We start from the raw sequence: 24,634 nt of genomic DNA, 5'->3' as shown, positions 1-24,634 counted from the left end.
ATCGGCACCACCCTTCAGGCGCTCCGAGGACTGAAGTGGGAGAGGCAAAATCCTCACGAAGGTGAGGGCCGAGGGTATCTGACGTCCTGGGGAGACAGAAAGATCCGCTGCACAAGCCTCAAAAATCACTGCCCTTAAAGGAAACCATTCTAGGGTGGCAGCAGGCTGAAATCAAGAACTTCTGTTCATCAAAAAATATCACCGATGGAGAGAAAAGGGAAGCCACGGGGTAGGAGAAGATACAAATATGGGCTCGTCTCCAGAACCCGTAAAGGACCCTACAACTCAATGAGAAAAAGGCAGCAAGTCCAGAGAAGCAGCCAGGGTCCCCTGCCGGGGTGGAAGGCCCAGTGGGGCAGGGCCTGCAGGGTGTCAGGAGAACGGAGCCTCAGCCCCCGAGGACGCGGGGGACAGCTGACCGAGCAGCAGGAATCAGAACCAGGGCGCAGCGGGCGGCGCGGCCGGGGGGTGCCGTCCACCCACAGACGTGCCACCTGCTGCCACGGAAAGGGTGCAGCGAGTCCCGAGGGAGCAGGCCAGGGGCCGTCAAAGGCCGAGGGGCACAGGGCCAGGGGCCCCAGGGGCTGCCACAACTGGTCCTCCGAAGCACCGAGAAGAGGGGCCACCCTTGAGCGTCTCCCACCCACCAGCTCCGGCCCCTCAAGCCAGGGGCACTTCCCCAGCTGGCTGGACCGTGGGACACAGCCACACGACAAAGAACCAGGCTCCCCTGTTCCCTCGAGGGACAGGCAAACGTTCCGGAGAGACCCCACACAGAGACAGGGGAGCCTCGTGCCAGTCACTCAACCCAGACTCAACTAAGCAGGGCAGCCTCGGGTGGTCCTGTCTGGCCGGCAGACCCCTAGCCGAGGTCAGGGGATGGGGACCACTGTCCGTGCCAAGCCCTGCTGGCTGGCAGAGTCATGAGCAAAAGCAAACGGGGTCACTGTCTTAAAGCCCTGGTTTGGGGACAGTCTGTCCTACGGCATTAAATGACTGGAGCGGGGTCGAGGGTCAGTGAGTGCACGAAGCACGTACACCTGGATGGAGAAGGAGGGTGTGGGCGGGCTTTCTACAGACAGCTTGTGACGCAGGGCCGCAGGCACACTCGAGGAGCACCTGACTTAACGTCGGTTCTGGGCCCAGACCCACACCTGCACCGCACGCCCCCCCCCACCCCGCCCCATGCAGGGGAGACAGCGGGGCATGTGGGGACTGCACGAGGTCACCCGGGGGCGCCGGCTGCTGGGTGTTGTCCCCACTGCAGTGGGGCTTCCCAGGTAAAGGCCACCTGGCCGGTGCTCAGCAGACATGCAATCACTCAGGTGTGACAGAGAGAGGTCTGGGGAAACGTGGCTCAGGGCAGGAGGTCACACGGAGCCCACGCGGGGGCACTGCACTTACGCCAAGAGAACCGGAGACACAGGCACCCTGGGGACATGCTGGAGACCTGCAGGGACATGTGGGGACACACAGGGACACACGCTGGGGACACACGGGTGCGCCCCACCACAGAGGCAGCAGGAGGAGTGGGAAAGGCTCCAGGAGGTTTTAACACCTAGGCTTCAGCGAAGGTAAGAACCCATCGTTCCTCACCACAAACCTAATTAAAAACAAGAAAAAGTCGGTGTGGACGTGCTCCTCCCAGGACCGGCTGGCAGGTCCCGCTGCTGAGAGAAGCCAGGGCCAGGGGCGAGGGCGGGGAAGGCAGAAAACTGTCACTGCCTTACGCTCCGTGCAAGACTTTGGACTCTTCACCAAAGAAGGCCCTGTGTTTGGACGCTAAATTACACCTCCCGGCTGACGGCCGTCCCGTGCTATTGCACAGTTCCAGGGAACGAGGAGCCTGGGAACAGACCGACACCCCACATCAGATGAGAGCGGGGGAGGAGGGAGGAGCAGCCCCCCCACAGGCGGCTCCTGGGGCTCCCACAGGGCCGCGCCCTCACCCGAGGCCCCAGCAGGGCCAACCCCGCACCCCGCACTCTCCGCTGCCGCAAAGGGTCCCCCTGAAGACGCACTGCCGAGGGCAGACACCCGGGCTCCGTCCCCACCCAGAAAGGCTGGAGACCACGTCTGAGCCCCAGGTGCAGGTGCGCTCCATCCCCCCACCCCCTTGAGGCAAGGCTGCTGCTGACACACAGGGGAGCGTCTGCCAGGTCCAGGGTCTGCGGGCTCAGGGGCACACGCCCCGCCCCCACCGCCCTCCAGCGAGAGCCACTCTGAGCCCACAGAGGACCTGACACTTCAAGGTGCAGCAGGGCCCTTGCCTCGTGGTCCCAAGATCCCCAGACGTGCTCCTCCTGCCTCACCAGCAACATCACCAGCTATAAATAGGCCTGGCTTCCAGGCAGCGCAGCCTCTCCCAGAGGAAGCTTTTCATTCTCAGTCTCTCCTGCCGGGAGCACTCTGCGGCCCTGAGGACCGTCTGGCTGCTAAAAGCCTTCTCTGCATCCTCCCTCAAGCAGTGATGAGTGATTTGATTTTCTTTAAATTCTCCTGTGATTTACACAGTTTCCACCATGAGTATTTATAACCTCGTATACGGTTTTACCACAGGTATTTACTGAGACTTCAAAGGATTCGGGAAGAGGAGCCAAACAGCACCAGGGAGATAAGAATACAGCCAAGAGAGCTTCCCATGATCTCCATCACTTCATCCTTCCGGACTCACGGAGAGGGATTTTCTAATGTAGCACTTAAGTTATGGTACCTTTCTGACTCATGGAACCCTCTGGAAATCAGGAAAGCGGCAGACCCTTCCGCCAGGAGAATGCACATACCCTCCTACCGCAGGCAATTTGCAGACAAATTCACCAGCACCCCTCCCCCCAGAACCCTCGAGGAGCCCTGTGATTTGGACCATGTGACAGGAACAGTGGCTGGTACCAGAGACGGGGTCACAGAATCCAGCTTAATTAAGGCATCGGTCAAGCCGCTGTCTCGCTGCCCCACCCCCATTTCCTGCCTGTTCCAAGCTCTCTCCCCATCACTCCAAGCCCCTGTGGTCCCAGGGCACTCAGGGGTCAGGTTGGCCTTTACCAATCACCTCCTAGGAGTGCGGCGCTGCCCTGGATTGTGCAGAGCTCCCCCCGCCCCCCCACCTCCATTGGGTCCTCTCCGAGAGGCTGGCCATGGGGAGTCAGGACAGGCCTGCAGAGTGGGACATGGGAGCTGGGTCCTTTATCCATCGTCCCCGAGACCCTGCCGAGACCCTGCCGGTATCCAAAAAATGCCAGGTAAATTAACCACGAAATACGCAGATAGATGGCCACACTGTCAGCTTACCCTAAACGGTGTCTCATCTTCAGAGACACCAAACGCCTGTCGAAATAGTCATGAGCAGAGTGGCAGGAATGGATTTTCTCCCCAGCTCATTTCAAGGCTGCATTTGCGTAACTGAAACCACAGAATAAAGGGTTTCTCTGGTCCTGCTGCACAGGTGGGGCACTGCTCCCCAGAGGTGTGTGAGCAAACCTGCTGGCAGCCGATCTCTTCATCCTGACTGCCGGGTTCTGTGCTCACAGGCGATAAGAGAACGTGACACCCTCCGGGGAGGCTGCTGGAGTCGCACACTGTGCGGCTGACACTGTCACCTGGCGTGATAATGGTGACGCAAATGCGGCCGGAGAGGGGCCTGGGACCCCGAGGGGGCGGCGCGGTCTCTGCCAAGGGACCACGCTCACTCTGGGCCCTCTGCGTGGCCCCGGGTCTCCCGGAATTGGGGCTGCCCGGCACTGGCTTCATTTCACACCCTCTACGCCCTAATTCCCTTCGGTCTTGCCACCCCAGGCCCGGGCGTCCGCGTAGCGGGACGTGGGGAGGCGGCAGCGGCGGCGGCGGCGGCGGGGAAAGGGGCTGCCGGGAGTGGGGGGGGGGGCGGCTTCGTCGCGTGAAGCGCTGCCGCCCAGACAGGCCCAGCGTCTCATCCGGGGCCCACGCACCAACCACCTGTCCCTTGCAGCGGGGTCGCCCCCGCCCGCGCCCCTCGAGCCCCGGGACCCACGCCCCCGACGCAGCCCCCGGGGGCGTCAGCGCGCAGCACCGACCGCCAGGCAGCCCAGGGCCGGGGATGGGGGCGCACGGACGCAGGGGGCTGCAGCCAGGAGGAGGCGCGGCGGGCGCAGGTGGCAGGCGCGGCGGGCCCGGGCGGGGTGCGTGGTCCTGCGTCCAGCGCCCCGGACCGAGCTCTGCGGACGCTTACCTCGGAGATGCGGCCACTGCAGCGGGCGCCTCCGCGACTCGGCCGCGCGCGACCGGGTGTCCGGCGAGCGCCCGCGCCCCCGCCGCCCCGGGCCCGCCAGCCCCGCCCCGCGCGCCCCGACGGCCCGCCCTCGGCCCGCCCCGCCCCGCGCGCTCATTGGCCCGCCCCCGGCCCACCCCGCCCCGCGCGCTCATTGGCCCGCCCCCGGCCCACCCCGCCCCGCGCGCTCATTGGCCCGCCCCCGGCCCTGCCACACCCCCGGCCCCTCCCGGCCCGGGGAGCGCGCGGGGCGCACGGAGGCCGGCGGCGGCGCGGCTCTGCCTTACAAGGCCGGCGCGGCGCAGGGGCGTGGGAACCCCGCAGGGGAGGCGAGCCGGGGGCGGTGGGCTAGGGGCGGCCGCACCTGGCCCTCCGGGACCTCGGGAGGCCCGCCCGCATCCCCGCGGCCGACAGCACGCGGGCGGACGGCGGGGCCCTGCCCTCTCCGCGGAGACTCGGGCCGACGAGGAGGCCCAATGTGGAGTGGGGTAGGGGTCGGGGGTGCGGGCAGGGACCTCACGGAGGGGGCGCAGGGAGGCCCGGCGGGGAATGGGCCTCGTCCGGGAGATTGGGAGCAGCCGGAACGTGCAGCCGCGCCTGGGTGCGGTCAGGCTGTGCTGGGCCCCGGTGCAGCCGGAGCCACCCTCCCAGGGACAAGCAGCGGCTGCATCCCCAGCGCAGCCTGGAGACCCTGTTCTTCCTGCGCTCGAGGTGGGCCCGTCCTGCCTACCTGCGCACGCAGATCCGGAAATCTTCCAATGTCTCCTTCTCTTTTCTGGGTGAGGCCCGCTGCCCTTCCCCTCCAGGCTGGCCCCACTTGCTTAGTGCTGGGGCTTGGGGTGCAAGGGCCTCCCTGTCTGTCCTGCAGGACACCCTCCAGTGGAGAAGGCCGGTGGGGGGGGCGGGGTGTGACCCTTCTTCCAGTTTCATTGCTGTGGCTCCCTTGGACCTCGCCAAGGAACCACTACCCCAGGTTCTGCCCTCCCCTCCTGGCTACAGAACCCCCACCCACATGCCCACCCAGTCTCTGTCCTTGGTCCATCTGGCACCAGACCCCCGCCCCCACCCAGGCTCTGTCCTTAACTCTCCCAGCTGCAGAGACCCCCCCCCACACACACCCCCTCCAGACTCTGCCCTGCTCTCAGAGCCCCATGAATCACAAGTGCCAGACTCTGCAGGTGGGATGCAGCTTTGGGGCTCACCTCAGAGATTCCGGCCTGCTCAGAGCCTGCACAGGCAGCTCACGAACCAGAGGGGGCGGTGGTGCAGGCTCTGCCGCAGTCCACTAGGCCACGGTGGAGAGGACGTGCTTTTCCTGACATTTCTGGAGCCAGGGACAGGCAGCCCTAGGGGCTCAGCCCCACCCTAGCCCCACAGAGGTCCTGGGTTCCACATGCCTCCTTTCAACCCTCTAGTTTCTACTTCCGCTTCAAACTGGTGGAAGATGGGCGGCCGTCTAGAGGTCTGTTCGTTGAGACTCAAGGTTCTGTTTGTTCCGGTCGGAGCTGGACAGCGTCTTCGCCGCATCCCACTCAGGCCTCAGCCTGCTTTCTCCCGGACATCACTACTAACGATGCAAGAGGAAGAAAGAAAAACATTGCACACTATGTTCCCACTGTCGTATCGGCCAAAGGTGACCGTTGAATCCATTTTGCAAGACCTGTTAGAGCTCTGACATAGACACAGGGTAATCTGCCAACAGAGGTGGGCACCAGGTTTCAGGAGCATAAATATTCAAGGAGCATAAATATTCAAGGAGCATTTTCCCTGGGAAGGAGAGGCAAGGCCTCGGGAGATGGGGACACCCTCAGGGCAGGGCGCTGGGGGAGCCCTCAGGGCCAGATGGGCAGAGTCACACCCGCGGAGGTCCTGCCCCCACATTCCAGGCGGGCTGGCGCCCTGCTTCTGGAGGGTGGAGACAGCATCATTGTCAGGACCAGCTATACATACGGGGCCTGGTCAGAATTCAAACCTGGGGCCCCTTGTGCAAAAATCGGTAGCACCCCCAGGATGGCAACAACGGAGTACTGAACAGAGCTCAGGGTCCCCCTCGGGGTCCTCGGCACACACAGCCCTGACTGCAGTCCTGCTGCCAGGCAACTCTTGGGACTCACAGAGGTGGGGTAGTTGACACGAGGACACACAGAGGCATAGGGCAGGGCTGGCGCCCACAGCCCGTGCGTGTGATGCTTGCTTCAGAAACTTGCTTTTTCATCTTTATTTTTAAATGCAAACTTACTTATTTTGAGAGAGAGAGAGAGAGGTGGGAAGGGGCAGAGAGAGAGGGGGGTGGAGACAGAGAAGCCCAAGCAGGCCCCGCACTGTCAGCGCAGAGCCCGACACGGGGCTCGATCTCATGAATTGTGACATCATGACCTGAGCCAAAATTAACAGTTGGATGCTCAACAGACTGAGCCACCCAGGAAGCCCCAAACTTGCTTTTTTAGCTTATGAATTTATCCTTGCAATCCTAAAACTGGGCCTGGAGTGTGCACCAGAGGAGGCGTGTGAACGAGGTGGCTCTCTGGCTGCCCCTCTGGGAGGACGCGGTGCATCACCAAGTTATCGGGTGATGAAAACAGAAACAATCTGCCACCACTGAGATCCAAGCCCTTCAAGGAGCTGCTCCCACATGTGCATGAAAACCCATCAGAAGGCAGCCATGGGGCAGAGAGGTGCCACAGCCTCCCAGGAAGCCTCCACGTGGTAACAAAATCTGTCCCTTAGGACGGTCCAGATCTGCCCCCAGTTAATCTAAGCCAGCGTTCCTCTGCGGCCTTCCGTGCACAGGACCACGTGCGCACCTCCTGGCTAGCGCAGCCATGCCTTCCACTCTGACACAGTGCTCCCCTCAAGAGTTCCGGGATGGGGTTCATCCCAGCGCCTCTCCACCTCCCGGGGACACAGCAGCTGAGCCTTTTAAGGTCCAGCAGACTCTGCTTCCGTGAGTGCGTTTTCTGCTCTTGCAGAGGAAAATGGGCCTTTGTGCAGCAGCGCGTACCGTCTGTCCCATTGTTACGGAACAGGTTTTCGCGTCCAGATGAGGCGGAGTCACAGGAATTAGGTGTGCTCTCTCACATGGAGCAAAGGCAGCAAAGCACAGGACCCCTGAGCGGCAGGGTCCCCAGCAAGCGCCTGGGTATAGCCTCCAAGCGCCATGCAGGGTGACCGAACTCAAAGACGGAGTACAAAAGAAGACGGACCCAGAGCCCCGCAGGAGCCCCGTGAGAATGCAGCTGGGTCCGGCCGGCGTGTGCAGCGAGTGCGGAGGCCGAGCTCAAGACTCAGCATCCGGGGGGTGCCGACTGAGGCAACAGGGGAGGGAGACAACTTAGTGGGGGACCATTAGCCCCACCCAAGGCACAAAGATCAAACTCTTTAACTGCATCTCGGAATGAGTTTCGAGAATATTCATAAAAATACAGAAACACTCAGCACCCCATAAGGTGAACATAATGATTCCACGTAGCACTACCAGGGGTGCAAACCAGCAGGAAAATCAGATCCATGTGGCAAGACCAGTCATCGGGGACCGACCCAGGACGGACACGAGGTATTAGCACAGCTAACTGCATTCCACGGGGCCTGAAAGTTAAGTTGAGACATGGGAGTCACAGCAGCACCACAGACTGAATTAGTAGGACTGAAAAACCACAGCGTGTGACATGGAAAATCCCCTGGACGGGCCAATGGCAGATTAGACACGGAACAAATGTAGCAACAGAAGCTACCCAAAGCGAAACAGGAAGAAGAGGATTAGAAAACCCGGATCGTCCGTGATCTGTGGGACAGCTTCAGGCAGCCTACCGTGTGCTTAATCGGGGTCCCCCCAAAAGCAGAGAGAATACTTGGGACAAGGGTGCAGAAAAGGTGTTAGAAAAATAACGGCCAAGATGTTTCCAAGTTTGACATAAACTATAACCCTATAACCCACAGACGCAAGAGGCTGGATGCTCCCCGACCATAAGGACCACAAGGGAAACGCTGCTGACAGTGAGCAGGAAGGGCAGGAACAGCCGGGAGACCGGCACAGTGTGAAGGGGCAGAGGAACAGAGGGGCGGCACGCCGAGGGTCCCTGGGTGGTAAGTGTGCTGAGGTGAGGCAGGGCAACCCAAGCTCCATTTCTCGAAAAGGTCCACGAGCCCCGGGAGAACACACACCTCCCAACAAGTGAGCCCGGGGTCCGCAGCCGTCCCGCGGATCAGGCTCGTTACTTGCGTCGTCCAAATCTGTGTCTTCACTGTGTGAAACCCTGGTGAGCCGACAGGAAGCACGAGGGGGTCAGGGTGAATGTCGCACCTGTTCCCGTGGCTCCTGTCCGTGTTTGCTTCGCACACTTCTCTCCGTTCTGTCTTCTCCAGTCACAGCACTGTGGGTTTGGTGGTAGTAAGCACAGTTCTCTGTCATCTACAAACGTGGTTTTACTTTTTCCGACGTGTAGCACTTCTGGGTATGTGACTCCAGGTCGACGGCTATTTTCTGTCACGCTTTGTGGAAGTTATTTCCTCCCTCTGTCCTTACAGCCAGGTCTGCTGTCCGTCTGCTCTTCCTCTGTCGGTGATCTTTCCTCTGGCTGTTCTTAAGGTCAGAGTGTCTCCGGCGCCCCGTGCTTCCGCACGGGAGGTCGAGGTGTAGATCTCCTCACCTGTGCGGCTGGCTGGACAAGAAGCCACCGGCACGTGTTTTGTGAGTCCTGGGCGACCCTGCCACTACAAAGTCCCTTCTCGGGGGCTTTGTGGACGCGTCTGAGGCCCACCTGCCCTCCGCGCCCGCCAGCCGTCCCTCCACGTGGCCCTCACGGCTGCATCCACATTCTGGCAACTTCTTCAGATTACTTTCCAGTTCAAGAACTCTCTCTTTGGCTATGTTTAATCTGGTGTTTAATTTATCCTAGCTTTTAACAAGTATATTTTTTATTTCTAAAAATTCTTTTCAACCTTTAAAAAAATTTTTTTAACGTTTATTTATTTTTGAGACAGAGACAGAGCATGAATGGGGGAGGGGCAGAGAGAGAGGGAGACACAGAATCGGAAGCAGGCTCCAGGCTCCCGGCTGTCAGCACAGAGCCCGACGCGGGGCGCGAACTCACGAGCTGTGAGATGGTGACCTGAGCTGCAGTCAGTCGCCCAACCCACTGATCCACCCACGCGCCCCAACTTTAAAAGATTCTGTGCATCCTCCTTAATATCCTGTATTTCTAATCCTTGAGGTTTCTGGGGGTCTGAATTCTCTTTTACTGTTTCTTGGCTCTCTCATGCGTGATGGTTTGTGATCTTTGGTTGTGAGCTTATCTGGACTGATCTTAAGCTCTGAAAATCTAGCTTCTTAACTTGGGCCAGTTTAGCTCAGTTTATTTCTGCCTGAGACTGGATTCATCCTGGATCCTTGCCCCCAGCTCTGTTCCGGGCTTCCGGATCAAGGCCTGGTTTCAAAGGAGACCCTGGTCCTGGACCACCTACCTATCAGCTCACTTTTGTTCTCCAGTTTTGGGGGGATTTTCTCACTTTGTATGAATCCAGGATGCAATGAAATTACATTTTCATGAGAGCACTAATTATCTTGTGGTGAAAAGTTCACCATAAAGCCAGAAGCCCTGGGGCTCCTGGGGGGGCTCAGTGGGTTAAGCGTCTGACTCTTGGTTTTGGCTCAGGTCATGATCTCACTGTTTATGAGTTCAAGACCCATATCAGGCTCTGTGCTGGTGGCATGGGGCCTGCTTGGGATTCTCTCTCTCTCTCTCTCTCTCTCTCCTTCTCTCTGCCCCTCCCTTGCTCACTGTCTTTCTCTTTCAAAATAAATAAACTTAAAAAAAAAAAAAAAAGCCAGAATCCCCTCCTCTGTATCACACCCCTCGTCCTCACTCTGGCCAGGACTCAGGCTGGGTGGGGGCAGGAGGGGCTTCGAAAAGGCCACTTGAAACCCAAGAATTTAAAGTTTCCCAAGACTGATTTCAAGCTTATTGCCAATGAAATTATTTTTTATTATTTCGTATAACTAAGAAATCTGAAGAATTTCCCTAAAGGCTACTTAGGTTCATAACAGTTGTCAACATTCCTAAGTAACACAAGTGAAAACAGCACACCAAGTCTGTCCTGAATCTTGGAGCACGATGGGGACGTGTTCGGGAAATAGCGCAAGTCAGGGTGTGCACAGGCTCCCTTCTTTCCCGGACTCCGGACGCGGACCCAGCACTCCGCTTGGAGGAAGCCGGGCCATCGGCTGCCACCGGTGCCTGCGTAGAGGCGAGGGCTGCACTGCACCACGAACACAGCCGGAGCCCCTGCCGGCCTCAGGCCAGGCAGGCATCGTGGGAGTCGGGGTGAGCGCCTGCCCTGGACTCGGGGGCTTCCGTGGCAGGGCGGACACAAGTCGTGCTGACAGAGATATCCAGGTTGACCCTGGTCTCTCCCTAAGCATCGAGCGGGCCCTCTGCTTCCTGGCTGGATGGCGATGCCTGGCCCCAAGCCGCCTCTGCTGTCTGTCCTGGGAGCTAGATGTGCTGGAGATTGCACACCTGCCCATCCGCTGGCTTCCTGGCGGTGGTGACAGTGGCAGGCTCCGTGCCCTGGACCTGCTGCCTCCGCAAGGGGACATCCAGGCGCAGCACATTCTGGCTGCTGGAGGGCAGTAGGTGCGGGAGCCTGAGTTTCTCCAGGGCCGCCTCCCGAGCCCGGATCTCTAAGGACACGGGTGTGTGGATGCCCATTTGGCCAGTGTGGGCTCCTTGGCTCCTGCAGAGCGAAAGAAAGTGCCATGAGCACCTGAGGGCAGTGAGCAGAGGGCGCGCCCAGTCCTTGGCCCCGGGTGCAGAACCGGCCCTCTGCCAGGAAGGCCAAGGACAGGTTCCTGGTGCCGTCCGTCCTGACCTCTTGCCAGGAGGGCGGCCGCTTCTGCACAGAACATCTGTGTCTGCACACACAGCCCTGCTCATCGGGTCAGCGGGAACCCTCCTCCACCCCTCCCCCGTGCTGGGGTCCCCGTACTGGGCATCTCCTCGGACCCAGCAGCAATGCTCATGGCTCCTGGTGCAGCGGGCAGGCATTTCCCAACCCACACGCGGGATGACTGGCGGTGCCGACGGCCTTGTCCACCAGTTGTGGGCGCGGCACTGGCCCAGCCCACCAGCCGCGGGCGCGGCCCAGGCCCACCTGTGCCAGTCCTCAGTGACGGCAGACTCACACCTGCTCATGTGACAGGGACCGCACCCCACCACATGTGGTTTTCAGTCACATTTCCCGGAGGATGGCAGAAGGTACGCACTTGTTTGTGGGTCTTCTGGGTTCCCTGTTCCCCGAAGTGCCCAGCCATCATGCGGCTATGTTTTTCCTGCTGGTGTCATAGTACTTTGTGTCCTGGACACCAATTCTTTGTCACCTATGTGTCACAAATATTTTCCCGATTTTTGACAGCCTCCCTTTGTATCTGGGTGTGATCTAATTTCTGTGTACCTTCCTTTAGGGACAGTGCCTTTAAGAAAACCCTGCTTAAGGACCCTCAGTCACCATGAGGACCTAAGGACAGTACCAGGGGTGCCCGGGGTGGGGGGGGGCTCAGTCTGTGAAGCGTCGGACTCTGGGTCTCGGCTCAGGTCATAATCTCACGGTTTCCTGGGATCGAGCCCCGCGTCGGGCTCTGTGCTGACAGTGCTGAGCCTGCTTGGGATTCTCTGTCTCCCTGGCTCTCTGCCCCTCCCCTACTCTCCGTCTCTCCCGAAATAAATAAACAAACTTAAAAAAAGCAGATAGTACCAAATATTATCTTCCAGTTTGTATAGTCGTCCCTTCAGCTATTATGTCTTTAGTCCACGTGGAGTTAATTTGTGTAAACGGTACAAGGTGGGGTCTGATTCCATTAGTGTCATTCCCACACGGCACCAAACGTTTCCGCGTTTATGAGACAATCTACCCACCCCTGCCCGTCAGCCGCCCCGTGCCACAAACGGTGTCCCTGTGCCCACCGACGTGCTCGCGGCCCCTGCGAGCCACCACGCCAGGCCCTGTGCTTATCTCGGCACAGACCCCGCTCTGTCTTTGACTCACGAGCTTCGTGGAAGCGGCCCGGCCAGACGTCCTAAATTGCCCCTCTCCCGCTCCTTGGCATTCTTGGTCCTTTGCAGTTCCACACGCATCTCAGACGCAGGGTTTCGAGCTGGCGTCCTGCACTGGCCTCTCTGGGAGGCCTGGCACGCACGCCGTGAGCTGGGTCTGTCCGCACTCATCAGGCTCCTTAAAACGTCCCTCTGCGAGTTTTATCGTTTTCTCCATGCGTCCGGCGTGTCTTTTGTTAGGTCTGTTCCTAGGGACGTCGCTTTCTGAAAATGCTCCGAAAATGGTCTAGTTTTCCCTCCCTAACGTTCCTTACTTCTGTGTGAAGTGCCTGTTTCACTTTCACTTTAAAAGGTGCATCAGCCAGGAGGGCAGCCCTGGGCTGATGGCCCCCCGTACTGCAGGCAGGACTCCACTCTGCCGTAGCTTCCGTTACAGTGAGCGTAGTTAGTCGATATTCCCCGGAAGGACTCCCCTTTATTTATCGCCAAATACTTAAAAATATACATTTTCTTTGTCTCTGGAGTGTGCCAGCTCGCTCACGACATAGCTACAGTCTCACTTGCCGTTCCTGGCCTCATCGGACCCGAGTGCGTGCGGGTTTGCAGCGCAGGGCCCTCAGCCCCACCGCCTCGCACGCTGCCCCCCGAGCGCCCCTCCCTGCCGGGGACTCCTCTCACACCGCAGACCCCAGCCCCACCTCCGGTCGCGCTCTGCGCCTGTCGTCCTGTCTTTGAGTGTCAGGTAACCTCTCCAGTTCCGGCTTCGAGCTCACGAACTCCAGCTGCGACCCGCGTGCTGCAAAACCCTCAGCCAGCCACCCCACGTCAGTGGTATTTTCTGCAGCTCTAAGTTTCATTTGGTTTCTCTTCAAATACACGTGCGATTTAAACAAGTTTTCTGTTCTCTTCAGATGTTTTTCCCTTTGCCTGTTGTTTCCCCAAACAACAACCACAGTTACTTTGCATTTGGTCCTCGAGCCCAACTCCCGACCTGTGTCTGTCTCTGTGGTGGCCTTGGCCTCCATGAGGGCGTGGCCACGTGGGATGAGAGCGCCTGGTATCTTCCCAGCTCCCGCGAGGGGAGCGCCTCTCGGCACCTGCAAACGGCTGGTCCAGAATCACTTGGTGTTAATCCTCAGCTTGAGGAGTTGGGGGATTTTCTCAGCTCCTTTCGGCTCCAAGGGTCATTCTTGTGTCCTGTGGGAGCGGAGCACGGGGTTCTTCCGGGCTCACCACTGCAATGCGCGTGTGGCCATTTGGGTCCCGATTTTACCGGATGACTTATCGGCCTTCCGTTCTGGCTGCGCCCTGAGCTTGGGCCTGTCTCTCCCTCCTGTGAGGCCACGAGAACCCGGCTCACCAGGGAGGCAGGGGCCCTTGGGACACAGGCTGCAGGTGCCCACGGGGCTCTCTGTGGGTTTTCTCTTTGCCTCCGTCCCTGGCTGAGGACCGCTTGTTCTTACCTGTCCACGAGCACCTACACCCACATGGACGGTGTGCACATGCACGCCCCCGTGGCGTCAGTCCACTCAGGAGCCAACCTGCCACGTACCCAGACCTGAGGCTCAGGCTCCCTGTCACTTTGCCACTTGCTTGTAGTTTAGGTTTCTTAAAATCCAGCTTTGGCCCTTTCTGGAATCACGCAGAAATCAAACTCACCCTCTCAGCTTCCATCTCTTTTCTAGAAACAGGAGTCACTGACTCCTGCGGCCACGGGCGTGTTGAGAGGTCAGCCTCCACCTCTTTTCTAGAAACAGGCGCCACTGACTCCTGTGGCCACGGGCGTGTTGAGAGGTCAGCCTCCACCTCTTTCCTAGAAACAGGCGCCACTGACTCCTGCGGCCACGGGCGTGTTGAGAGGTCAGCCTCCACCTCTTTTCTAGAAACAGGCGCCACTGACTCCTGCGGCCACGGGCGTGTTGAGAGGTCAGCCTCCACCTCTTTTCTAGAAACAGGAGCACTGGAGAATTGCACTATGAGCTCTGAAGCGACGGCGGCAGCAGGAGGCGTCATCGTGGCCGACGGTAGGTAGTTGTTTAAAAGCTGAGTGGCGAACATTTCCTTAGATGAGGTGGGGCCGTCTCAGAAGGACTCTGGAAGGGTCAGGCGAGTGAATAACAAAATCACCGTGCATTTCAGCAGACAGCATGCGGGTGGTGGAGTCTGAGCCTCTAACAGAGCACATCAGGCCTTTGGTTCCGGTCACTAGTCAAACCCTCCGTGGCCCTCGCTCTGGTGCCATCGTTAGGTTGGCCACCGTTGCACGTCAGGGTCCCCGGCTCAGATCGGCGGCCACGGCGACGCCACCCAGGGCCAGCTCCTACCTTGCAGGCACTCTTTCAGCTGGGCGTCCAGCCCCACGTCTTGCACCTGCTGCTTTGTGGCACACAGAGCAGGTGGCGGGGCTAGCGCGGGGACGCCAGGCCCCATCGGCAGACACTACGTGAGCCCAAGCTCGTCCTCCGTGCCACTGAGACAACAAGCGTCCTAGCCTTTGACTCCCCACCGGTGATTTCTCCCTCTCCTTGTTTTTCTGTAGAAAACGCTTTCCTCTTTAGGGAATCAAACTTGGGTGGATCTCAACTCCCACGCTGTGTGATGTCTTACCTGAAGCTGGGCCTTTGCCCTCGGCACTGTCTGCTTTCACAGGCAACCTCATTTCCTGTTGGTCCTTTGAGACCTGCAGAGAAATAACGGGAAATACGTGACATGGCATCTCTTGCACTGCCAAAGGGAACAGAACGGAGCTGCAAGAGCACATTTTGGAGACGGAGCCACGACGGGCTCTGGGACACCTGCGGCCATCTCACCTCTTGAGTTCAGAGCACTCGCTTGTATGTGGGGCTGCTGATGAGGCTGCCCCGGGCGGGGGGGGGGGGGGGTGGCTTTTCCCTCTGCACGCACATCAGGACAGAGACAAGTGGTGCTTTTCCTGATGAGCAGGAGGGTCTCCTGGGGGCCACCAAAGCCTATTTGGACCCTTGGCACGGGGGGAAGACGCAACACAGGCCGCCTCATCTTGCTTGGCACTTCTCTGCACAACTCTGCTTGCTGGTGGTGAGTCCGGGCTACCCAGGGGCACCGAATGTCCTCACACCATCTCCCGAAAGCAGGAGGTTTCTCCCTTGCCCTGGTGCTACTGGCCCTGCTGACGGTGACTTCAGATCCCCTGCACGGACGACAGGGGAGAGCACGGCTCTTGCCAAACGGCCGGGGACGGTGCTCCTTCTGACTTACGGGGCTGTGTGCGGCGGGACTGGACTGTGCAGCTGTGCACAACTTTCCTTGGAAGGTTCTGCGAGTCCAGTGTCTCTAGGAGATCTCTAAACCCATACATGCCTTCGTCCTCCTCCCAGAGCCTGCTCTTGAGAATTAGTCAAGATACAAACTGAGGTGTGAATGAGATTAAATAGGAAGGAAATGAAAGGGGAACCTCAATGAACAATGGCTCCCTGAAGAAGAGGAAGCAAACGGGAACAGACTGTAGAAAAGCCAGGCGTGACAATGCTGTCGAGATGGACAGGCCCCCCGGGGACCCAACGCAGAGGCAGTTGTGGGAGCTGAGGTGGGGGCAGGGCTCCGATGGGTAAGAGGTGGGGGTGCCGGCCACAGAGGGCCACGGAGTGGGCAGCAACCTGGTAGAGGCAGGACGTGCAAGAAAAACCCACAGAAGGAGGCGATGGTGCTTGGAAGCAAAGGTGATCAAGGTATTACTGAAGTGATGCCCCAGGGAAGCACACTGTTTGTTTAGAATGAAAACAGAAACACAACGGAGCCGGGCCGTGGAACAGTGGAGGCCTGCCTGCGGGGTAGAGATTTGTGGGGAGGTGGTGACACGTGTTCTCAGAGCGCACATCGGCATCCTTCACCTGAGGACAAAGCCGGGGAGCAGGAAGCACGAGAGACTGGTCCTCCACAGATGTGACCACTGTGCTAAAGAGAGCCTTTGGGGTCAACTATTCCAGACTCTGAAGCCAGACCAGACACGCTGCACAGCACTAGGGGAGAGATGCTGCCCAACTCTTCCGAGTGAGTGGTGTCAACAGAGCAGCGACAACCCACCTCAGTCCTCCTGCGGCTACAGGCCAACAGCCTTCATTCCTGTGCAGGCAGTAGGGACTCTGTACTCCAAAACTTGTCTGTTGTGCCTTTTGGTTAGTCTGGTCATGTCCTGAGGGGCCGGCACAAGGGCTCACTTGCCCTGGCCCCCTTGGCAGCAGTAGCTGTCTTTGGGAGCATCTACTGGGACACTTAGTCCCCCTATTTGCAGCCAGACATTGAAGGAAAACACTGGCTGACCACAGAGATAATGAGAGAAACTCTGCAACAACAAATACATGTTTTGCAAAAATAGCTTGGGAGAGTCACAAACTGATAGTTCAACAAGCAAAGATCTATAATCCCAAGCAGTGGGAGAATCTGATGTCCAGACTTAACCACATTATAATACTCAGAATATACAGTTCTCAACAAAAAATTATAAAACATCCAGAGAAAAAGGAAAATATGGCCCATTCAAAGGAGAAAAAGAATTTGACAGAATTTCCGGGAAGAGGCCCAGACATTTGAATTAGTAGTCAAGGACATTAGGTCAGTTATCTTAAATGTGCTCAATGAGCCAAGGTGAAGAATTAAAGGCAGTCATGAAAATACTGAATGAACAAAAAAGAAAATCAATAAAGAGATAGAATTACAAAAAAGAACCAAACAAATTCTGCCACTGAAAAGTGTGAAATTAAAAATTCACTAGAAGAGTTCAAAACAGAGCAGGAGAAGAAAGGATCTGTGAGCCTGAAGACAATTGAAATTCTCCAACCTGAGGACCAGGGAGAAAAATGGAACAAAGGAAAATGAAGAGCACCCGGCGGACCTGAGGCCCAGAAGGAGAAGAGAGGGAGGGGGCAGAGAGAAAAAGTATCTGAAGAAACACTGCCTGCACGCTTTCCAAATCCGATGGAAGATATGGATCTACACATCCAAGATGCTCAACAAACTCCAAGCAAGATAAACTCAGAAGGGTTCACACCAAGACACAGCACTGCCAGATTCTCAGAACCCAGAGAGAGGAGTCTGAAAGCATTGAGAGAGAAGTGGTTAATCACGTACAAGGGGCCTCAGTAAGATCAACAGCTGATTTCTCATCAGAAACCATGGAGTCCAGAGGGCACCTTTCAAGTCCTGGAAGGAAAATAAATCTGCCGACCAAGAATTCTAAATCCAACAAAACCATATTTTGTGAATAAAGAAGAAATTAAGATGTTCTTAGATAAAAGCTGAGAGAATTCATGACCAACAGACCTCCCCTACAAGAAATGCTAAAGGGAGATCTTTAGGCTAAAACAGAGGCTCTAGACGGTAGATGAAATAAAGTACTCTCGGAAAGGTAACCACACAGGTCGAGACATAAGCAAGGATTGTCGTACTTTGGTCTGTAACTCCTCTTCTTCTCTACGTGACTTAAAAGACCAATTCACAGAATAATTATAAATCTTTCTTAATGGGCACACAATGTATAAAGATGTAACAATATAAAGGAAGAGGTAGGAAGATGTATAGGATCAGAGTATATACTACCGAAATTAACGTAGTATTATTCAAACTAGACTCTTAGAAGTTTAAGGTATTAATTGTAATCCCCAAGGTAACCAGTAAGAAGGTAACTAAAAAGTATAAGCAAAAGGAAAGAAGATGGGAATCACAATGGCACAGTATGCAAATTCAACTAAATACAGAAAGGCAGTAGTGGAGGAATTATGGAATAAAAAATATACGAGACATACAAAAAATAAATCAGTGGGGGAAAGAAGGTCAATCTGATGTTTAGCGAAAGCAGCTGGAACAACAGAAACCACCTGGAACGGATGAAGCTGGATCCCTACCTCACACTAAACACACCGATGACCCACAGAGTGAGGACTCAACTCTCAAAATCAAATGTTGAAAATTAGCAGTGGAAAGTATAGATGACTGTCTTTTAGAAGATTGGGTTTGAGATTAATCGAGACCAAAAGGCATTACCATAAAATATGCACAAGTGTGAGTGTGACTCTGACTCATCAAATGTTGAGTTCAGCTAAGCATGGAGTCGAGTTGCTGTGACACTCTATCTGTAATTCACCCAACTAATGAGGCGTTTGTATCAAGCATATATAAAGCACACAAATAAATCTATAAGAAAAGAAGAAAGAGCCCAGGAGGAAAATGGGCCAAGGACAAGAGGAAGCACTTCCGACAGAAGGAAATTCACATGGCTAATGCATATTCAGCACCATCGGTGGTGAGGGGAAGGCTGGGAGGGATCGTGAGCCGCCAGCCGCACCACTCGGTGCCCCAGGTGTTGGGGACGACACGGACCTACGGGGCTCCGAATATGCATATGCTTCTGCGGGAGTGCAGACCGAGCCCCCTGTAGGAGAGTCTGGCCTTGTAGAAGAGATGGCCTGCTGCTCATCACAGGGACCCGCACAGGGGCACACATCCTGCTGGCCCACAGCAGAGGGGACGGACGAGTTACAAGAAGCAGTCGCAGAAGGAAGGCAAATGAGCTCGGCCACCCGGGACAGGGAACCACCGTTTTGACCGAGAGGTAGTAAATGAAAAGGTGATTCCCCCAAATTCCAAACATCACATACACACTATGTCCTTTCTGTGAAACAAAGAGTAACCGATGTGTTGTGAGCATCTATTTTTTAGGAATACGTATGATGTGAAACACTGAAGCGAAAGGAAAACATGAGAACAAAGAGCGTGGCCAAGCCACGTACACAGAAGCAGACCACACGTGGCCGGGCCACACAGAAGTTGACCACATCAGGACCCTGCCTTTTTCTGGGGGGAGGGGTGGCGGTGATGCTTCATCTGTTACCAAAAATAAATAAAATACCGAGTAAACTTAGGAAGCAGGTAACGCATAGATCAGTGATGAGTCTGTGTCCTCAGATGAGGATTATAATTAATGGGCAGCAAGGTCCAAAGCAGGTGTGATGGGGGACGGGGGTTACCATTTACTGAGCACCAGTCCCAGCTGGACACCGGCAGCAGGACTCGGGACCCCTCACGGAGTCCATGCGTATCTTGCAAGCGTGGAGACCCAGGCACTCCAGGACGTTAAAGAACTTACTCTGGGCTGTGGAGCCAGTCACGCCTGCCCACCAGAGTGCACTCCCAAGTCCAAGTGTGCCTTATGGCGCCCATTTCTCTCTAACGACTCTGCTAAGAGCTACGGGCCTTGGGGTCGCCCGCAGAGGGGTGGGCCTGGGGCGAAGTGGGGCACACGGGGCGCCAGGATTAAACGCGGGTTCCAGAATGAGCAGAGAGGAAGCGCCAGCCCGGGGAAGGGCGTGAGTTCAGTGAATGTGCATGGGCGGCTGAGCGCCAGGGTCTGAGGGGCCCTCTCAAGTGCAGTCAAGCTCGAAGCCGAGGCTTCCGGCACATTGTCTGGAGCCTCTTGCTGTTACAGAAGCAACTCAGGCCCCACTGGCTGGGTGGCCCCGTGAGCCACTCTGGAAGGGAGCACACAGAAGGACGGACGGCGGGAGCCGGGCCCTCCACAGCCCCGCCTTTGCGGGTTCTACACTCACCTGCTGGTGAGGCTGCCACCATACTGTGTCTGCCTGTGTCTCCTGCCTGGCCACACGGGCCACCCCACCCGCCCTGTCCTGGGGCCATGAGCGTATCATCTGCAGGCTTCCTCACTCAACCCCGTGTGTGGCTCATACGCTCTGTGTTGACCGTCAGTTATACACAGCCCTTCTCTATCCCAACATTTATCATGAAAAACTCCAAACACACAGAAAGTTGAAGGGATTACACGGGACACCCTGAAAACACCCACCGCTGAGAGTCTATCACAGCGGGCGTTCTGGTCTGTGTCACCTGCCACGTGGCCATCACCAGCACGTGGCACCAGAGCACACGTACGAGGCTCGTTTTAGGGACACCTGTGTGGGGACTCCGCTTCTCACACACACGGGCCCCGTCAGGAGCGTGATCTGCCCTCGCTTCTCCTCCTCCTCCACACACACCGTCGGTGCCCTTTGTGTAGTGGCCCAGGCACCCAGTAGATGCAGAACACCAGTGCGACCCGCATCCAGGTATGGTGCTGAGCCCGGCTTAGGAGGGAGCCCCAGGCCCCACATCTGAGCACAGGCTCACCTTCACCGCAGGTGGTCCTCTGTGCCGGCGGCCAAGGTGGGGTGTAGGGTGAAGTCATTGGATCACTGGATGGCGACAGCAGCACCTTGCTCCCGGGTCCGCTAGGGCAGAGCGGGGAAGAAGGAACACGTACGTTACAGAGCAGGCCCTCGCCGGGCGGGCTAGTGCGGGGGCACCCTGCAGGCTCCACGGTGCCCGTGGACGTCTCCCCGCTGGGGCCCCCTCTTATCTGCAGTCTCGGGAGCAGGCAGCGCCTGGAGGCCGAGTGCCAGGGGGGGTCCCGCGCCATAAACACGCAGAAGGTTCATGCGAGAAGGACGCTGCAGGCTTCCACCACCGGTGGAAAACTCAAACAAGCCACCCGGTGGATTTCTGCCGACAGAAATGCCTTTAAAGCCAGACAGAAGCAGCTTCACCTGCGTGATGGACCCTCCCCCTTATTCAGATATTCACTGTTTGGCCGATTTGTACATAACCAGCAGACCGGACACCCTAGACAGATAAACAGCCGGGGAGAAGTGCTCCCAATAAGTTTGTCTGCCGGCGACCGCGAGGAACACAGGCTGTATGGAGTCCTACAAGGTTTCCCTGTGATCCACGTCCCGGGGAGGCCCCGGGTGGGTGGGCCTCGAGGACTGAGACTCGGGTGAGGCCTCAGGAGCAGGCCACGGACGGTGTCTAAAGCGCTAGCTGCTCAACTGGGTCCAAACTCTTCGGTTACCAAAGAAACATTTTCTGCAACAGTCCCTGTGGGCCAGAGCGGGAGGTCTGTGTGTGTGTGTGTGTGTGTGTGTGTGTGTGTGGTGGGTGACATTCAAGTAAATAACTTGCCCTTTTTAATTTCACTTCAAATGCATTAAAGGGCACTTGGTGCAAAGTTACTGAGGTTGTGAAGTGAGGATACAATATTCAGCCACTTACAGCTGTGAAATGTTCCCCAGAACCATCCTTCCAGAAACAGAGGGAGCCTGTGCTCACCGTGTGCTCAGGGAAATGCAGGGGAGACAGCACGGACCTCGCTGACATGGGTGCTGCGTAGCCTCCTGTTACTCATACTCCGGGAGAAGACGACGTCTTGTCGCGGGGACGGTAGTCACCGTGTTCCGCTACACCTGATTTACCCTAAAATGCGCGCTTGAAGCTGGGCCACGATGCGAGAGGGGCCGCTCTCTGCCTCTGTGGCACAGGAGGGGCAGAGGCCGTGTGCTCCCCAGGGGCCTGCGAGGTGCGGTCACCCACCTGGCACGTGGAGAGCCCTGCCTCTGCTGCACACGGTCATGGACCGCGGCGCCCTCTGCACGCGGCACATGCTGGCAGACAGAAAGTAGACGGGCTTCGCTCACACCCGTGCACTGGCTCACGGGTTACTTGTGAAGAACCTAGAGAGGTCTCATCGCAAGCTCCAGCGAGCGGAGTAGGGCGAGCCCTTCGGGCGGCTGTCCGCGTCTGTGACGTCAAGGGAAACTGGCTTGTCTTCGATCACGTCATCACAGTACCCTAAGGTTTCCCACCAAAGACTGTGTTCGTCGGGAATCGTGGTGAAGTCTTTGAGACCGGGAAGCACCGGCAGGAGGCTCAGAGACTCACCTGAGGGCAGACGAAGTCAGGCTGCTGGCTATTTCCTGTGAGGGAAGAAATGATTGTTCACGAGGGGAAACAGGAAACGAGATGGAGTGGTCAACGTGGAGCTTATTGTTAAACAAAACGACATTCGACATTCGACATTCGATTTGGAGCAAACGTCCTCAGGGTCCCGGGGCCAGGGAAGGGGTCTGTGGGGGAGCGCACTCCACCGCCAGTGCGAGAGGGCAGGCAGGCCCTCCTGGTTCGTTAATTTTCAACCATTCTTGCCAGAAAGGGGCAAAATGGGAAAATTGAAGAGACAAAGGGAAAACAGCATCAGGTACGAGCCAAGGAGAGAAGCCAAGTGCAGGTCCTACGACTGGGGACACGTCGAGGTGAGTCCGGCTCCAGCCCCCAGAGCAGTGAGATGGTACAATTCTATTTTTTAAGCCACCTGTTTTGTGGTCCTTTGTCAGGGCAGCCCTGGCAGATCGAGCCCCTCACCCCAACGTGAGCATATTTCTCGTTTCTCCGTGTTCCGAGGCGACTTTCCACACCGGTACAATTTCCAAGCGGAGACCGAGGGCACGTTTTAAAATGTGTGCTCACCCTGGCTCGTGACCTTCATAACGGGCCACTTTCTGCTTCTGTGACTTTGCAGGGGTGCACTTTGGGTGCGTGTGCGCGTGCAGGGCTGTCCTCTGCGTGACTCCTCGCCGGCTCAGAACGAGCAGGCATGGCTCAGCGGCGACGGGAAACTACGTATTATCGGAGGTCATAAAAAGGAGGCTGGGCCCGCTCCCCACACGTTCTCCGGCCGACACGCAGAACAAATGAGCGCTGCCGCCGCCGTGCTGGTTGAGACGCGAGTTGTCGGCAGGGAGACAATTGCTGCATTTCCCCAAGCACGTGGAGCGCAAAAGGTCCCTGCGTAGCTGTACGCGGCACTGCTACGTGAGACAGCGTTATCTCCTACTGTGTTGTCACATTATTTAAAAATAACCCATCAGAGATGAGTCACTTTCCAAAGCAACTTAGGAGCGCGTAGCCGTTTTCATTCAGAGAGAACAAGTCCGGCGAGCTTACAAGCTCCCCGCGCGAGGGTGACTTCAGGTCACCTGTGGCTGCCTGTGGGCGTAAAGGAAAAAGAAGAAATGGTCGGTGCCGAGGCTCTTCGTAGGAATTCAAGTCCGTCCTTCGTTCCAGGTGCGTGTGGCTCAGGGCCTTCCCAGGAAGGGGTCTCTGCGTGGGGGTCGCCGTGTCAGAGGTTAGGAACACACTGGAGATTTTAAGAAACCGTCCGACTACTTTCCACAGCGGTGTCACTGTAAGCCCCCGACGACCTGGCCCGGCTGGCTACGGGCCGCCGGTTCCTCCGTGTCTCCCGCTCCTGGCGCCGGTAGCCTTTCCGAGGGAGCCGTTCCAACCGTCTTGCCGTGGCTTTAGTTGCGCTTTCCTAGTGGCGGATGACGCGGAACATCTTGTCAGGTGATGATTTGCCACCCATATGTCCTATTTGGTAAAGTTCATTAGAATCTTTTCCCCGTTTTAAAAATGGGGCCGTTTTCCCCTATTAAGTGTCAAGAGTTCTTTATTTATTCTGGATTTAAGTACAGGGTTTGCAAATATTTATTCCAACCTGTGACTTACATTTTCATTTTTGCAGTGGTGAATTCTGAACAGGAAATGCTTTCTTTTATAAAAAAGTCACATTTTCCATTTTCTTCCTCAATAGTGGTTTTGGTGCCCATATTGAAGAAAACTTTGTCTACCTCAAGACCACAAAGGTCTTATTCTGTTTTCTTCCTAAAGTGTCACAGGTTAGCCCCTAAACTCAGAACTGTGATTGATTTTGAGTTATTTTTGTGTGTGTGGTGTGAAGCAGCTATTAAGCTCTTCCCCGCCCTCTCTTTTTGCATATGGTCATCCAAGTGTTCTGGTACAGCTTATTAAATGTACTCTCATCTCTCCCCGTTTAATTATCCTGGCACCTCTGTTTCACACCCACTGATCAGGTGTTATTTCTGGACTTTCTATCCTGTTCCCTTGACCGGCATGTCTCCCCTCCCTGGGCACACCACCCTCACGGCCCACACGGTCCCGACTACTGTAGCTCGATAGTTCATTTTTAAGTCAGATTGAGTAAGTCCTCCAATTTGCTGCTTCTTTTTCTAAATTCTTTTGGTCACTCTATGTCCTTCGGATTTCGGTATCTATTTTAGGGTTGGCTTGCTATTTCCTTAAAGAAAAAAGCTTGCTGGAAACTCAACAGGGATCATGGTAATTATGTAGATCAATTGTGGGGGGAGTTTTCCATCATGACCATATTTTCCAGTCCACGAATATTCTAAATCTTTCCGTTTATTTGGATTGTGTTCAGTATCTCTCATCAATAGTTTGTAGCTTTAAGTATATACTTTTGGTGCTTGTTTTATTTTATTTTATTATTTTCAATGCTATTGCAGATGGAATGCTTTTCTTAACATCATTTTGAGATTTTTCATTGTTAGTGTACAGAAATATAATTGGGGTTATTATATTGATTTTGTATCCTACCACCTTGCTGAGCTATCTTATTATTTCTACCATATATTTTGCAGATTTGTTAGAAGCACGTTTCCTGCAA

The 24,634-nt window shown here is 56.3% G+C and overlaps 2 protein-coding genes across 8 annotated transcripts in view; both read right to left on the bottom strand.

Moving 5' to 3' along the window:
* Window positions 1-5,210, bottom strand: part of LOC122228661 (tubulin polymerization promoting protein) — a 29,302-nt gene extending 24,092 nt beyond the window's left edge. The window contains exon 1 of one of the 3 annotated variants that reach the window (XM_042953833.1): window positions 4,974-5,210. In XM_042953833.1, the coding sequence (XP_042809767.1) occupies window positions 4,974-5,173 (200 nt within the window). In that variant the 5' untranslated portion in view covers window positions 5,174-5,210. Of the gene's footprint in view, window positions 1-4,204; window positions 4,269-4,973 lie in introns of those variants that run through there. The other 2 variants (XM_042953843.1, XM_042953859.1) reach the window with 2 other exon arrangements.
* Window positions 5,211-10,210: 5,000 nt separating this feature from the next.
* Window positions 10,211-24,634, bottom strand: part of LOC122228646 (palmitoyltransferase ZDHHC11-like) — a 33,823-nt gene continuing 19,399 nt past the window's right edge. The window contains exons 8-12 of one of the 5 annotated variants that reach the window (XR_006206700.1): window positions 22,033-22,067; window positions 20,446-20,546; window positions 14,899-14,971; window positions 14,164-14,384; window positions 13,474-13,965 (exon numbers count right to left, since the gene is read on the bottom strand). Coding sequence is in view for 3 of the 5 variants with exons in the window: in XM_042953800.1 (XP_042809734.1) it covers window positions 10,268-10,975 (708 nt within the window). In the remaining 2 variants the exon portion in view is untranslated. Of the gene's footprint in view, window positions 10,976-13,473; window positions 13,966-14,046; window positions 14,385-14,898; window positions 14,972-20,445; window positions 20,547-22,032; window positions 22,068-24,634 lie in introns of those variants that run through there. The other 4 variants (XM_042953809.1, XM_042953820.1, XR_006206702.1 and 1 more) reach the window with 4 other exon arrangements.

The sequence above is a fragment of the Panthera leo genome, chromosome A1, assembly GCF_018350215.1.
Source record: "Panthera leo isolate Ple1 chromosome A1, P.leo_Ple1_pat1.1, whole genome shotgun sequence".
Classification (NCBI taxonomy): Eukaryota; Metazoa; Chordata; class Mammalia; order Carnivora; family Felidae; genus Panthera; species Panthera leo.
Note: the sequence above shows the minus strand (reverse complement) of the source record. Positions and strands in the feature narration are given on the sequence as shown.